At 39.6% G+C, this 17,605-nt stretch overlaps 1 protein-coding gene across 3 annotated transcripts in view; it reads right to left on the bottom strand.

Annotated features, from left to right (window-relative positions):
* Window positions 1-17,605, bottom strand: part of cnih3 (cornichon family AMPA receptor auxiliary protein 3) — a 110,521-nt gene that overhangs the window by 71,342 nt on the left and 21,574 nt on the right. For all 3 annotated transcript variants that reach the window (XM_034150672.1, XM_034150673.1, XM_034150674.1), the window contains exon 2: window positions 16,532-16,600. In XM_034150672.1, the coding sequence (XP_034006563.1) occupies window positions 16,532-16,600 (69 nt within the window). The remainder of the gene's footprint in view (window positions 1-16,531; window positions 16,601-17,605) is intronic.

Here is a 17,605-nt window from a genome sequence, read left to right as displayed (position 1 = left end):
TAGTTAATGTTAAAATCTGAAGAAAACCTCTTTAACAAGGTCTGAACAATGTTTAATATCTCTAAAGGTAAGAATCAGATTTCAAAGTTGTGTTACACGAATAATGTCAGAAAGATGTGTAACATTTTAAAGTTGGAATGAGGTTTCTGAGTGAAAGTATGAATGAACAGTTAGCAGTTGAAGTCGCATGAAGATTTGTTGAAGTCTGAAGAATGTCTCCATTGACTTCCATGTTAAAAATTTGATGAATTATGGGATGTATCTCTGGAATTATGAAAGTTATGAATGATAAAAGTAATAGCCTGCGATTCCCGACTGAGCTGAACTTTCTGATGTTTGAACGGAGTTTCTGCGATGTTGAATGTGGGAGGAGAAAGAGGGCCAAAATAAGTTGGCGGAATAATAATAAGAATTTTGTCCGTAGCATAACATATAGTTGGAATGCTGTATCAGCATTCCCACTAAATGAACACATCCTCATGAAATAGGCCGTGCTAGCAGCTAGGTGGTACACTAGCTAATGGCTAACCCAGAACCATGCTAGTGCTAGTCTCTGAATGTAACTATAACACTCCAAGCTCATTCTTATTTTCTCTGTACTTTGCTATTTACTCCTCGTTAGGACTTTGTCTTCAGCATTTTATATATTTTATTTAATATAGTGAATAATGGAATAAGAATCTAAAGAAGGTCTGTTAGCTTGACATAGCTAGCAAGCTTTCTGACTTTGGGGTTTTTTAAACAGAGAAAAAAACACAAAAATATGATGTCATGGCCTTGCCAATAACAGGGTTGGTATATATCAACTAATTGTTACTAGGGTTAGTTATTAAATATTGTCTTTTTAGTGTTCCACCAATGTAACAGTGGAAAGTTCACCGATTGGTGGACGACCATTCCAGTGGCGACTGGTCATTAGGGGCAGGTGGGGCACAGCCCCACCTAGTGTCAGCAGAAAGTATTACAAATAATGATTACAAAAATGCAAAAAATAAATAAAAAAATATATAAAATATATTTTAAGATCATGTTTAATCATCTGATTCGTCTGTACATTGCTGTTTTAGTCTGTGTTCTTCTAATTAGTGTGTCTACAGTCACAGTGTGTGCCTATTGAGCTGTTTAGAGCCATGTGGGACAAAACCTGATCATGCCCCTTCCTCTCGCTGTGAAGTGAACGGTGACTGTAAAAACTACACTGCGCATGCTCAGAGTATTTTTCTATGTAATGTGTGTGGCAAAAAAATAATGACCAGAGGGGCACGGAGCTACCATCCCCACCATACGTCATCTCAAATCATTCAGAGCTGATTGGCTGTAAGTACGTGTGCCGCGAAAAGTGTGGTGCTTGAAGAGGAGACGAGAGAGCTGCAGTGGCGCGTCCTAAAACCAGGAAGTAAGCACAAAAAAGCAATGAGATTTCTCCATAGCATTTTAGAAAATAGCTCGAAATAAGATCTGTGGGAAACGTACCTGTTAGATAAATGCACGTTTTGATCAGCCGGATAACATCCACATGTCTACCCTACTTTTATAATTTTTTTATCATAAATCTATCGATTAGATTTATGATAGACTTTTGAAACTACAAGAAGATAAGGAGGACTTTTACAAAAAAGTAATAGAAATGTTTGTCCAGAAGGATAGGCAAATGGACTTCATCTTCAAGTCAAGGTAAGACTGCAATTTTATTGAAAATGGGATCTTACTAAGAGAGAACAATTCAATATTTAAATGATAAAATTACATTTTTTGGGTATCCTTTTGTTGAACTGTCTGTTTAAAATTAATCGAAGCATCAGACAAAAAAAGCTTTTGAAAATAATATTATATTTTGGTTTAGGTCAAAATATAATATTTGTAAACCTGAAGAGTCAGTGCCAGTGCCTCACCAGCCATGAACCTCACTGCACGTCACTGCAGAAGCTTATATATAGACATCTACGTTTTTTGTGCCCCACCACTTTTGTACATATAAAAACGCCACTGGACCATTCTACCTACTGACCCACTACTGTCCCACTAGACTGCCTACTGGCTAAAACCCGGTTGTAGACTTTAGCTGCGTCTCACTTCGCTTAACTTCCATCCCTGCGTCCCTCACTTGAGTCTTTTCCTTGCGTCTTAGTCCCTCTCACCAGGGATGTATGGAAAATAATTGAGAGAAGAGAAAGCATAACAGAAATATTGTGGGTTAAATAAATGTGAACAGAGGTTGGTTGCATTATCGTAACGGTATTGTTGTAGGCATAACAATAACATTAAGTCACAGCACTTACACTTGTGTTGTGTTGGCTTTTAAACTGAGACAAATCACGTAATTCATGTCTCAGCTGTGACTGAATGGAAATGACAATAAACATTACATTACATTGCATTTAGCTGACGCTTTTATCCAAAGCGACTTACAATAAGTGCATTCCACCAAGAAGATACAAACTTGAAGAAAACAGAATCATATAAGTACATCAGGTTTCATAGAGCCAAAACATTTCAAGTGCTACTCAACTGGCTTTAGATAAGCCAGTCCTTTATTAGTATATAAGTGCTATGTTAGCAATTCTTTGTTAGTAATTCTATCGCTCGAAGTGGAGTCAAAAGAGATGAGTTTTCAGTCTGCGCTGGAAGATAGGCTTTCTGCTGTCCTGATGTCAATGGGGAGCTCATTCCACCATTTTGGAGCCAGGATAGCAAACCGACGTGTTTTTGCTGATGGGAACTTGGGTCCCCCTTGCAGTGCGGGTGCAGCGAGCAGTTTGGCTGATGCAGAGCGGAGTGCACGTGCTGGGGTGTATGGTTTAACCATGTCCTGGATGTAGGAAGGGCCAGATCCATTCACAGCATGGTGCGCAAGTACCAGTGTCTTGAAGTGGATTCTAGCAGTTACTGGAAGTCAGTGAAGGGAGCGGAGGAGCGGTGTGGTGTGGAAACATTTAGGAAGGTTGAAGACCAGACGAGCCGCTGCATTCTGGATGAGAAGTAGAGGTCAGATGGCGCATGCAGGTAGACCAGCCAGGAGGGAGTTGCAGTAGTCTAGGCGTGAGATGACGAGAGCCTGGACCAGAAGCTGCGTCGCTTTCTGGGTCAAAAATGTCAAATGAAAAAAGCTGTTCCTGCTGACAGACATTAAATCTGTCTCTCTTTCGATTGTATTGTGTTCATAATAAAAATGAATTGGAGATCATGAATTTTTTTTCCAATAAAATAATACAATTATTTTTGTCCACTTTGTTCAGATATATCTAGATGATACATTAATTGAAACAAAACACTGTATAAACTGAGGAGTGACTCCTGTGAGTTTATTGTGTTTTCTTCACTCCGCTGGTAAACTGCTCTGATGTTAAAGCTCCCATGTCATGCTTTTCCGGTTATTACCCGTCCCCTTGTGTGTTATGAAGGTTTTTATGCATGTAAACGGTGTGCAGAGTCAAAACCCTCAAAGTACACCCTGTAGCGAGTAAAACTCTAACACAGAAAATACCTCCCCAAAACGCCTCGTTGGAGATACGTCACTGCCCATTTGAGTCTTCCATTTAGTTCCGGGTACCGCCTGATGTCATGCGGTACCCAGAACGAAATGGACCAATCCCGAAGAGCTATGGCCACACCAGCAGCGGCGTGTTCCTCCTCCAGAGGTTCGAAGAACCGGCATTTCACAGACGAAAGCTTCCAAAACATTGCCCAGTTTGAGGCCGGATATGCACAGCTTGTTTGGACCGTTTGGAGCAGGGGAAGATCTGGGTATACAACCTGTAAGTTTGCATTGTTATTTGTGTATTTATCAAACAAGACTGTTTAAATGTGTAAACTGTGTTGGACTGCTAAGCCATTGACACAGTGCTAACTGTGCTAACTAAGTTGCTAGAGTTTCCATATATCAACTCTAATATCAGCAGATGGCCTTGCATACATGTATCTCATAGCAGGAGAATGTCTGCATTCACACACAAAATACCTATTGACAGTATACTCCGGGTGATTTGCCGGTCAGTCGCGAAACGTAATTACATTATAGCTGGCGTAGCGATCTAACACACGGAGCTAGAGCTAGTTTTGGTCAGAAAAACATTTTTGTGATGCTACGTTGCTAGCGTTTAAATATATCAACTACAATGTCAGCAGATGGCCTTACATGTTTGTCATGGCAGGAGAATGTCTGCAGTCACACACACGGAATACTCATACAGTATACTGTACTGTGATTTACCGTACATTGTGACCGTACATATACTGCATGTAGCTAACGAGGCTAGCTGTATGCTAGCGCAAAACAATGTATTCATGCAAGTTACATTGTATGACCAAACGTAGCAGAATACCCGTATACGATTGCAATTATAAACACGTTATTGCTAGCCTAATATGAACCACTAGCTTTTGTTCATAGTAGTTTTATTACACTGCATTATAGTTGCCTTTCCTCCAAGCTAACGTTCATATCGTGTTAGCTACCAAGGTAAACAAAGCTAGGTTAGCATATTAGCAGGCAAGCTGTTCATTACACAACTACTACTAACGAATCTAAAACAACTAAGTTTCTCTAATATTTTGTGATTTGCATTTGATTTCGTCCAGCCAGATCCTGGCGGACAATCCATGACGGGGAAGGGATTCTACTACTACTGAGGGTGCTAAAAGGCACCGCACCGACTGTGCGCAGGCAAGATGCGAGGAGGAGGAATGGATGATATACCGTGTATATATGTATATTTATGTTCATTTTGTACATTTCTAAAAATAAAGTTTAATGGAAATACTTAGTAGGCCTATCCTTTCTTCCCTGAATTCATATATAGCAAACCATGATTTGATTTCTCATCAAACAGTAGTAGTTTATAACGGGTAAAAATAACTTACTCTTTGTTATGAGAGTAGCTCGTAGGCCACAACGGAAAGACAAGGAGACATACACGAGTTTACAAAACCACGGCACATTTATTGTGGTAAATGCAGAGACAGGTGGTTGAGAGGATCGCAGAGTTAGTCTTCCTGCAGCCGCTTTGGAGAGAGACTGTGTCCGGAGGTGTCCGTGATCGTGCTGATTAGCCTCTTCAGCTCCACCCCATCGTAAGACAAAGGCCCTGGGGCCGTCACACTCTTCTATAACAACAGTTAAAAATATATATGTATATAAAATATACCGCTGTACCGACGCCATGATAAGACTGATGTTACGCTGAGAGCAGCCGGGAAAAGCACTGACATGGGCGCAGCCTCTCTGGTGGTTGACTAATCAGAACGAGTGGCCGAGCTGACCAATCGGAGCACACTAGGCTCACAGGGAGGGGGGGGCAAGAGCTCCAACGAGTCGTTTAGTGGAGAAAGTGAATACTGCTGAATACACATGCTTGACAGAGATGCTGTATGCGAAACCAATGTGAGTTTGGAAAATTGCACAGTATAAATCTATTTTAGTATACCTCAACAATGTAATTATGATCAGTGGAAATGGCCATGACATGGGCCCTTTAAGAAGCATCAGATCAGTGCATGCGCTGCCTCGTCCAATCAGTGAGCGATACACAGTAAGGGGGCTGGGCGAGTGGATTTCACCGGAGGATGGTCCGGTGGTTCCTCGATTATCGCTCCTCCGTTATCGATCCTCGGTCCTCCGGCACAAATAAGCGCCATGGGACGCTTCAAAGTCTTGCCCTGGATATCTGCCGACTATACTGGGATTCCTGAAATATTGGCTGTTGCCCCATAGGTCAAATTGTCATCAGACGAGTGGCATTGATATTGATTTGTTCTTTTCAATTCAAGTCTTATTTTGCAAATCGAGTTTGAATGGAGTGTTTTTCTAAAACTGACCTTTTCTGTCAATGATTTCTGGTGGCTTTAAGGAGGAAAATAATTCTAAGTGTTCGACAATAAATTATAATAATATTATATATTCACTTCAACGCATGTCACATGACCATGTTTTTTAACCACTGTGTCATGTTTCCAATCGCTGGCGATCAGATCTGGAGTTGATAGAGTCCTTTGAATTGGGAATGTGTGCAAATTCATCTTAAACAAAATGTTGGTGGGTGTTAGTGTTGGGTTAGGGTTAAGAGCTAGAATAAATATCAAAGGGGAATAGAGCAAGTTGAACACATCTTTGGATGAATACAAAAAGAAATGTTAAACTGGTAATTGAATTCTGTGTAAGGAAATAACTCCCTAACAATCTGGCAGGGATGGTAATGCAGGAAATCCCACACAAGGATGTAATACATGCATATAGACTGAAACATATCCAGGAAATGAATGAACATGAGCCTTTGAAACATCAGCAACCAGAGCCACAGCTCCTCCAGCAACAGCAGCCCTACTTTTCTTGGAATCAACTAATTTCTAGGATAAAAACAACAGCTTACCCAATGTACTGTACTATTTTCTACAGAAGTTGGACATAGAATGGATTGTGAATGAGTGACAGAGACAGATGGAAAGGGGAAACAAAAAGAGAAACTTGTACATCTTTCACATTCAATGATCTGTGGAAAGACTAATAGTTAGATTACCCCTATGAGCTTGTGTGTGCATGTACAAGTTTTGTGTGGAAATTGTGTGCTCAATGGGAGGTTCGCTTCCCGAGGAGGCAAGCTGACAGAAAGTGCTAATTAGACTGCCTGGTTTCAAGACAGAGAGACAGCTACAGAAAATAAACGAATGCTGGGTGGGAGACATTATGCAAGAGCTAGTGAGAAGCGGATCATACAGTATGGATGATTACTGTAAATGTGTGACTGTGCATGTGAGAGAAAGAGGGAAGGAGAATTATGATAATAGCTGTATTCAGGGCGCAGCAATCATACTGCTGAATTCAAAAGACAGGAAGAAGATTAAAATCGTAAGATAAAAATTAGAGTTTTAGATTCCAAACAAAAAGGTTGGTATCTGGGGAGAAACTATGCTGTTGCTAAAAAACTAATTTATGTAATGAAAAAGCTCAACTTTTTATTACATTACTTAACTTTGCATCCTTAAACTGTATTATCCAGTGGCTGTTTTTCCTGTCATTTAGCTTGTATATGGTGAATGGACTGCATTAACACAGCTCTTTATCAGTCTATGCTACAACGCTTGCCCTAGGACAATTCCTCATGTTGACTGCAGATCAAACAATCGACCTCCAAATTGGTGGAACACCATTCTACTGACTGTAGAAGAACTTAGAAGACATACTGGTTTTAATCCCCTAGGGGAAATTCACTCTATTAAAGATATCGTTTACTGTTTAATGAGACAAACACATGCATTGATGGAGAGGTGTCAGAGCGATGGCGCTGCCATCTTTGTGCAATATACGCTTAATTTTTTCTCTCAATTTATTTACAATCGGCAAACAGTAACCGGTACTTCTTTAATTTGATATGGTCACATTTGAATTTGTTTTAATAAATACTGCCATTTTATTTTACCATGGTGTACTTATCTGTTATTTGTTTTTTTGTACTTACTGTATTGTGTTTTTTTAAATTATTAATTAAATTAATTAATTAAAGCAAATTTTTTTAATGAATATAAATATATGAAAGTCTATTCTCTTTACTTTATCTGCACTTCTGCTGTCATAATAGGGAGGCGTGTGGCGTAGTGGGTTAGTGCTTTGGTGTTCGGCACAGGGGGGGGCACAGGTTCAAACCCCACTGCAGTCAGCATGTCGTTGTGTCCCTGAGACACTTCACCCCAAATTGCTCCTGTGGGGATTGCCCACAGTATTGAGTATGTAAGTCGCTTTGGATAAAAGCGTCTAACAAGTAACATGTAATGTAATGTAACATGTAATAATAATAGAAATTCCCCGTCGAGGGACAAATAAAGGAATTGTAATGTTTTGGCGCCGGGGGTGCAGTTTTGAGTCAGCTTTTGACAAGGACACCTCCAGCCCATGTAAGATTAGGTCTTAGTATTGATATTTGCGGACTGAATATCAGCTGTTGCCCCAAGAGGCTAAATGGTCATCAGATCAGGTCATGGATAGAATTGCTTTGATAGCTGGCCTTGGTCTATATACCAAAAGTGAAGACAAAAAAAACAACTTAACACCTCTAAATCTATCGATGCATGATGGTAAGGCACACAAAAACAGACTCAAAAATGTGGATTTGTGTGTGTGGGGGGGGGCGTTCATTTATTTTCTTATATTACTTTGGGAAAGATAGCAAACAAGTGCGTTAAGTGTCAAAAGTATTCCAACAACAATGCAGTTGCTTTATACTGGGGCTGTCAATCAAATAAAAATATGAATTGTGATTTATCACTTGATTATTGCAGAGGAATCTCACATGTTTTATTCAAAACAAACCTTAAACAAAGGTTATTTAATGATCCTACAGAAAAGGACATATATGCTACCTTTAAGTATATTTATTTTTAAGAAATCCTTTAACACAAAAATGACATTTGGAAATTCTTTGATACACAATTATTGTTTAAATATCTGCTTTGAAAAATAAAATCAAGTCAAACAAGTCATAATTTATATAGTTTTAAATGGTTGCTAACCCTAACATCTCTATTCAAAAACTGATTAAAAAACTATTTCAGTTTCTGAACAAAAACTAAATTATTCATGATTAGATTTGATTAACATCATAATATTGTATTTATGTATATCTTAATACTAGTAACATCTTCTTAAAGTACTGTTCATTTCCATCACTGGCCATATAGAAATGTCTGTTTTATTAATATAATTCTTTTTCCAAATACACAAATGTCTAGGGCTTGTGGAACCCAGAAAAAAACCGTATTCAAATATATTAGATTAATATCTTCCGAGGAGAAGTCATGCATTTTAGGTCCACATTTCCATCTGGAACTGGGCAGCAGTTATGCATTTCATATTAAAAGGCAGGAGACAGAAGGGGAAGGATGGATTTAGGAAACATGGGATAATGGGAGAAGAAAGAAACAGGAAGAGAAAATGAGATGGAACCTTTTGTACCTCTTTCCCCCACAGGATTCTTTCATATGTACTCAATTGCATAATGATATGCAAATACCACAAAATATGAAAGTGGGGAAATCTAATGCACTGATTTCAAAATGGCTTTCAAGCTAAATAATTACTTTATTTGCATCTTCACCTCTTGTCCATCTCCATCTATAACCGTCCTCTTGCAATATTTTCGTCTCCTTATCCAACTTTTTTCTCTCTCCTGCTCGTGTGGAAGTCAAGCTGCACGATCCGGAGCTCTTAAGTCAAAGTCACCTCCAAACTAACTGCTCGTGCTCTACTATACCGCCATGCATTATTAACAGCCAACCGTGTTAGTAAAAGCCCAAATACTCGAGGGAGGGGGATTTAAAAGGAACAAATCCTCAAACAACTTCACCCGGGGCAGCCTTCGATGCTGGCCAAAGCTAATGTACATCTTTCTCCACCACTTCTCCTGATAGCTGCTGCAGCAATTTTGAGGTGTGATGAAGCAGAACACACTCGCCTGTTTCCTCACTTTGAGAGTTTTAGAGTGACAAAGTAGTGGAAGGTTATTAAGTTGTCGTGTAGTTGGAGGAAGTGGAGAAATACCTCGAAGAGACTCAAAGTTTGTCAAAGTTTGTCAAAGTATATTAAGCCTAAGTATTGATATGTTCATGTTTACCGTAAAACAGACTTATTATGCAGATTTTCAGGTTCGTATTTGTATTTTGTGCCACTACTGGGACATGTCTCCATGCTTTAATGTTCAAAAAGCTCTTTATTTTTCTCATACTGCCTGTGCTGCAGCACCTTTTTTTACCCTCTGTCTGAAACCAGAGCCCAGCCTGCAGGCACGTGCACACATAGACATCAAAGTGGGCTTGAGCCCCTGCCCTTTTTCTTCCTCCAGAGAAAGTGCCCTTTTTATGGGGTGCTTTTTTTTATTGTCTAATAAATGAATATATATATCGCACAGTTTCCCTTTCCAAAAATATATTGATTGAATACAAAATAAAAATATCAGGTCGGGAGATTAGACTGTGAAGTTCCGATGCTCTCTCTACCCTCCCTCCCTCCCCGTCTCCTGCACAGCGGTGAAGTCATCGGCAGTCACTTCAGACAGACAGGTGTAAGCGCCTCCCACTTTACTGTCCCATGTTATGCCGGCTTTTCTTGGCTTGTTTGAAGGTGAGTGGTGATGAACAAATTACTAAACTGCGAGTGCCTCGAGTTTACAGCTAATTAGCTAAAAGACAATAACACATATAGTTAACTAGGTAGGCTACTAGCTAATGGATAAGTTACCTCAAGGTTTAGCTAAGGTAATTTATCATGGGCATACAGGCTAATGTACTGTACTTAAGGGGAGACGCTTAAAGTGAATACAGTAAAATGTGTAGTATCTAATAACGTCATCACAATCGCCACATTGATATGCAAATTAGGCGTTAACTAGGCTTAATTCAAATGCGCTAATTTGCATGAAGTTACCAAGGTATTGCAGGTGAAAAGGATAAAACTAAAAAACACATCACCTCACAACTTCCCCAGATAGTTACTTACGTCAAGTCAGTATTTTCCCCTGAAATGTTATGTTTAAATGCAGATTAGCTTTAAATCTATAGATGAATTCAGACATGGTAGTAAAACGAACACCATTTATATGTGTTTCTTGGAAGTTTTATTTCCATTAGAGTGAAAGAAAACATGGAAGCAAAATAGACCAAAATAACAAGTACATGAAAAAACTATCTTTTTGCCTGTAATGTCCTTAAACAGTAACTTCATAATTTTGATTGTTGGCTGCTCATTTAATAACTATTAATTCTACTAGTTTGTTGTCTGCTCTTGTGCATTGTGAATACTAAAGAAGACCATTGTCTCTGTGTTAGCTGATTATTTTTTAGAAGTCTGTTGAGTATTAAACAATTGCGTGAGTGTGAGGGTATTCAAAGAAATTGGTCAGTAAGTCAGAGATGTGCAACTATATTTAACTTTTTGTTTTAAAACATTTTTTTATAAAATGATTATGGGAAGTGCCCTTTTTCTCACTTGAGCACCCGCCCCCCAAAATGTCTGTGCACGTCCCTGATTGTTTCAATAATAATCAGTGGCAACTGGTCATTAGGGGCAGGTACACTAGGTACAGTCAGCAGAAAGTTATTCAAATAAGAATTCCAAAAGAATGCAAATAAATGCAAAAAGAATACATCTTAAAATATATTTTAAGATCATGTTTAATCATCTGATTCGTCTGTACATTGCTGTTTTAGTCTGTGTTCTTCTAATTAGTGTCTACAGTAGACCTGTGCACAGGTCTGATTTTCAAGACCCGCTCCCGCGACGTGCAATACCGAACCCGCCCCGCCACCCGCACATATTGCCAATTAGTTCCGCAAACCGACCCGACCCGTCGGCACAAGATCCGCAAACCGACCCGAACCCGCATATCCTATATGAGCAGTGAAAACGTGCAATTATTAACACACACAGTTGTATATTTGGCTCAAAAAGCGTGGGATGTTGGTTATTTTCTCCATCTAGGATGACACCAAAAGCAGGGCTGCCAACATTTGAGTTCAGCTTGGAGTGATTTTTTTTTGGTGAACCGAAAAAATAAACGTTCATGTGTTCAGTGTTACAAATGTATTGAACATGTACACACTAGGGTTTCCCATTAATGTACCGGCGCTACAGTGGAATACGCACATACACAGTGTACCCGCGACTCTTACAATCAAGTGCTATTTTATAAGTGGGGGGGGGGGGGGTCCTCACCTCCTCTAGGCGGGTCTGGGGGCATGCTCCCCCGGGAAGATTTTTTTTAACTATTGAAGTTAAATTCATCAACCTGGTGCACTTTGAGAGCAAAATGAATGTATGGATACATCTTTCAACACCCATATGAAACAGAACTGTACACAGATTGTCTTTTTCTTTATGGATATTTTACAAATCACTCACCTTTTAAACTGTATTCTTGTTTTACTGTCATATAGTATTTCATAACTGTTTTTCATTTATTCTCATAAATGGTGACCAAACCGGTTGAGACCCACTGAGATAACTAGACTAAAGTGAACTATCTAAACAGAGAGAGTCCCTTACCTCACTGAGCTGTAGTTATCGCTCTCAGTCTGACAGCAGAGAGCTCTCCCTCTCCTTGTTTTAGAAACAGCTTCTAATATCTGTTAGCGCAGCTAGCTAACCAGATGCTAACAACAACAATGCAAATAGTGAGTTTGGTAGAAATATACTGTATAATAGTAAAGTTATTTAAGATAATGCCATAGTTATTGAAGATTTTACATTATAAATATTCCCCAAAATTATTCAAAAGCATATTCTTCCAAACTCCTTGCTGTAGTATGACACACAGGAGACTATTGATGTGTGTAGTGAGTTTGGTAGTAATATACTGTATAATAGTGAATATTATTGTATTCTCTTTTTTTCGGAGTTGCACTTTACAGACGGTCCCTGAGCACTCGTTTCTTCTCCGGCTGCGGATAGAGACCAATGTAATGTGCCCAGCTCGGAGGACGGCGCGTATTGGCTTTTTTTGATCAAAATGTGATTGTAGTTCGTTGTCCTTACCACGGTACTTAGGAGACGTCATTTGTGTCTGAATAACGTTTTGTTCTTGAGTTATTGATCCGTGAAATCCGAATCTCCCAATATCGTTCCAACTTTACTGAACTAAGCCAGAAGACCGTCTCATTTCGTAGACCGCTCGGTTTGCTGTTCCTTCACTTTATTTTTATATTTATATACATTTATTTTGGACGAAAACTTAGCGTGAGGAAAGGCATGTGTGGCGTGAGTGCGTGAGATTCGGGTTAATTGCGTGACTCTCACGCTCAATGCGCGAGTGTTGGCAGCCCTGCCAAAAGTCTCCCAGATGTTGGATTTCGCTCTTGAGGAAGTGTTATTGAAAATGCTGTATCCTCCGAGCTCCACTTCACCTCAGCCATTTCGAATGTGGCGCGCTCAGCAGCAGATTGATGCGCTGCAGAGGTTATGATTATGCGCGGTCCCGCGGGGGAGAGGTCTGAGGATTTAAACATTAAATTATTATTATTTTAATATATTTATTATGCAACACCCGCGACCCGACCCGCATCATCTTTGTTTTACCCAGAACCGAACCCGGAAAAAAGCATTTGAAAAAATACCACCCGCGAATCACTTTTTTTGCGGGTCACCAGTCGGGTACCTGACCCAATGCAGGACTCAGCTACAGTGTGCCTATTGAGCCGTTTTGAGCGACGTGGGTCAAGCCCCGATCTAGCCCCTCTCTCTCACTGTCTAAGTGAATGGGTGCTGTAAAAACTACACTGCGCATGCTCAGAGTATTTTTCTATTAAAAAAAATAATCACCATAGGGGCACTGTGCTGGCATACCTACCAAACGTCATCTCATAATTCAGAGAGCTCATTGGCTGTAAGTATGTGTGCCGCGAAAAGTGTAGTTTTCACCCTGTAGTGAAGAGGAGACGAGAGAGAGGAGCGAATAGCAATTAAATCAGTAAAACGGAAAGAAAATGAATGAAGTCCACCATCTACTTCAGCTTTGGTAAGTTCATTTTATGTCATATCTTTTGTTGATCTTCTGTGTTTTGCCTACAGGCTATTGCTCAGCTGGATCGATTGATATTGTGACCTCGGTGATGAGTTTCTGTGTTTTCCTTATACCCGGACCTCCCCCCCCGCCCCCTCTCTCTATTGGAACCATGGATAGCCTACAGCAGCCAACACGGCAGTTAGTCGCCCGCAGGGGCAACGTGAGTCGCCCGCCGGGCATGTTCTAAAAAATAGCTCGCGAAGCAAATCCTAAATGTAAAAAATACACAAAACAAAAAAGGAAATGTAATTAAAAGAATCTACCCTATGCATAAACGAAACCTCAATCATAGCGAACTCTGTCTACTTACTACAACTCTATATCTATCTAACACCCCTCCTCCCCCCACCCCCACAATGAATATGGACCAATCACGTTCTTGCTTGATTTGCGGGACCAGCGTTGCAGTCGGGAAGAAAAGCAATGTGGAGTGGCACCTCCCCGCTTCATAAGGAGTGTGACCGTGATTTTCCTTCTGGCAGAATCTACACATCAGCCCCATTGAACACAGCCTATCATGCCAGCCTATACAGCACATGAGGGGCAGAGTTTTACTCTGTGTGTGTTGCAACTTGCATATATATATTTATTGCACTTGACACACACACACGCAGGGCGTAATTTCCACTGGGGACAGGGGGGACATGTCCCCTGCACTTTTCGAAATCCCGTTTGTGTCCCCCCACTTTACAAATATGTTTATTATTATTTTTTAATGCAAGCCATCATCGCCACGGAGGAGCTCACAGCCTCTGTGAGCAAGCGAGACAGAGACAGAGACAGAGACAGAGAGAGAGAGAGAGAGAGAGAGAGAGAGAGAGAGAGAGAGAGAGAGAGAGAGAGAGAGAGAGAGAGAGAGAGAGAGAGAGCACACCTTTATCTATTTAATATAGATAAAGTAAGAAATCATTCCAATGTGTATAGGACAGTAAAAAAAAACAAAAAACAGTTTAAAAGGGGAGTGATTAGTCAAATATGCATAAATAAAAAGAAAGAATGCTAACTAGGTAACATAAGATAAGAATAAACAAGTTTAAATTATTTGTTATTGGTTGTGATCATATTCTAAAGATGTTTGGATTATTGAAAATTATACAGCTCCCTTTCATCTGAGTGTTGAGAGCTGTATCCATCAATTCATGTTGTGCTCAAAGTGCTCCAGATTGATGCATTTCACTGCAGGTGAGGACCCCCCTAGAGGAGGAGAGGTCCACCCCCAAATAAAGCAGGTTAAAATAATTAAATTGCATACATTTTCTTTTAGTAGACACTGCAAACGGGTCCCACAGACCCAAACAGCACACAAAGGTTAAAGGTAAGCATATAATAATGTTAAAATGTGCTAACTATATACACTGCAAAAAAAAAAAAAAAGGAGTAAAAGTAGCTCACAACTTGTTTTATTTTGATAAAGTAGCTCTCATCCTAAAAAAGGTTGGTGACCCCTGATCTACAGCTATTTGTTTACGTGTTTAAAAAAGCACCAGAAGCTTATATATACACATCTAAGTTGTTCGTGCCCCACCACTTTTGTACATATAAAAACGCCACTGATAATAATAGACAATAGTCCTTTTGTGTAAAGCATAAAAACATCATATTTGTATTCTTCTATGTTGAGAGTACAACATCTTAAAAAGATATCCCTTTAAGGAACATTTAAAACTTAAACGTGAGTTGACTATGGAAATGAGCAATTAATCAAGATGATGTTTTTTAATTGATTGACTGCCCTATTGTAAACACATTTGATGTTGACACTGATCATAAGCCAGCGTATACTCAGAAAGCACGGTAAAGGAGAGGAGCTCCGTGTTACTAACGGGGTCGGATAGTTTGCTGACATCACAGCAGACCCCCTCAACCGCTCCGTGCAGCAGCGAGGTGCGAGTGAGGGGAGAACAGGGAACAAGCCCATTATACCCGACCAACAACAACCCAAAATATTTCCATTAGGATAGTCACGCTGTACTTACAAAAATGTAAATATAAAAACACGAATGTGCACATGCAAATGAGGAAACATCTTCACTAACTTGACAACACATGCGCAGCATTTAGGAAACCTTCACCAACTTATGAAAAATGCGCAGCTTTTACTAAAAGTGCTGCATAAACAAAACACTGCAAATAAAAAGAACACTCAATAAGCGCTCCGGTCCCAGCTGTGTGCATTGTCCCCGTTTCCGTTGTGTTTTGAACTTCTTGCAGTGTTCTTTATTTGCAGCGTTTAGTTTATGTAGCAATTTTATTAAATGCTTTGCATGTTCCATCAAGTTGGTGAAGATGTTTCTTTATTTCCATGTGTTTTGGCACATTTGTGATTGTTTTTTTAAAGTGCAGTGCGTTTCTCCTTATTGGAAGTTGTTTGGCCCGTTGTAGCACGTTTGCACAGGTCGGCCACTTTAGCAGAGTACACATTTTAAAGGCATTTTATTTATAACACGTGAGCCTAATGATGTAGGAGAGATTGTCTATGTGCCGAGGCTGAGACCCAGACAGCCCTGGCCCAATTTAACCCCTGCTTATGCAGATTGCCAAAATATAGACAGCTTTAGGGACATTGTGTCCTGAGTCTCGAGCTGCGAGGGTGGAGATGGTTTGGCTTGGAAACCAACTGTAGATCCCATGTTTATATTTGGTTTGTCACTTTACTTCATCTATATTTGGATTCAACAATATGTTTGCAAAAGATTATCATTCATACTTCATGCTGTAGCCTCAAGTCCTATAACAGGAGTCTGCTTTTAAGCCAGGAACAGAAGAAAGGAAGGCGTACACAACCAGCATGTTGCCAGCTGCTTGATTCAAAATTAATGGAGAAAGAGAAAGCATGGGGATGTAGACTGGGGAAGACAAATAGTGAGGCAGAGAAATGTGTGTTTGTCTTAGCAAGTAGATTTCAATATAAGCCTACAATTGCTATCCACATATTAAACCAAGACAATAAAAAGAGTGTTTGGTGAAAATACATCGGGGGGAAAACGTACCGCATGGAGTGGATTGCCCTGATCGATCGGCACCTTGAAGTCGGCCTGGAGCTCATCAAAGGCTGTGATCTGGAAAGAAGAGCGGAGAAGAAGTGAGGACTTTATAATCAGTACAAATAAAGAGACAACGTGGAATGTCGAAGCACATCATCATGCCTCCTGCTTAACGACACTGTCATTATTTGGTGCGCCACCTGGATCAATCTTTCTTCGTATATGTTCACATTATCATTTTTCTATATTGTAATTTTATTGTTGTTTTGTGTTGTTTATTCTCTACACAAGCACAAATATCCGTCCTTGGAGATATATCTCTTCTCAACCTTTAATTGTCTTCAGGGGGTGGAGGTTCTCTTTGGGTGTCGTATGCTGTAAATATTGTAAAGTCCCCCGAGGCAAATTTGTGATATTCGGCTGTATAAATACAATTTGATTTATGTCTCCCAACCAGCAATCCAGCATTCAGAATGCAGGGTGTTATTTACACACAGAATCTAGATGATCCATACCTCCATGTTATCATAGCATATTTAAAGTGAAACAACACCACCACAAGTGCAATTATCCCTATTATCCCTTGTTTTAGCCCTCATTTGTTCAAAAACGAAAACATAAATGAGCCACTTCATTGTTTTAAATACATATATTACCAGGATGACAGGTTTTTTTCAATACTTTAACAAAATGGCTAGTGTTTATGTTGAGATAATACGACACAAATAATACACTATTTATTGTCAATATCTGTTTTATTTCTTCAACAGCCATAAGATGATGCAATACAAAGACCTACCAACAAAAAAAAATAGATACAGACAAAAATTACTTAATTACATTTTATTAAAATGTAATTAAGTAATAAAAGAGTCAACAGCCATGCTAGTAGCTGAATGTGGCTGTTTTCATAACCATAATACATTCACCATGTACCCTTTTTCTAAATAGTACATCGGACAGACGCTGACCATGAGAGCATTGCTTCTTCTGCAGTTCCATGCAATTTGAAAATGATTCAAAAATATTTGTAACCCTTTAACCTGTTCCACTCTGAGCCTGTTTTTCAGGTCTCAGGCT

The sequence above is a fragment of the Trematomus bernacchii genome, unplaced genomic scaffold (assembly GCF_902827165.1).
Source record: "Trematomus bernacchii unplaced genomic scaffold, fTreBer1.1, whole genome shotgun sequence".
NCBI lineage: Eukaryota > Metazoa > Chordata > Actinopteri > Perciformes > Nototheniidae > Trematomus > Trematomus bernacchii.
This window is presented reverse-complemented; position numbering and strand designations above follow the sequence as displayed.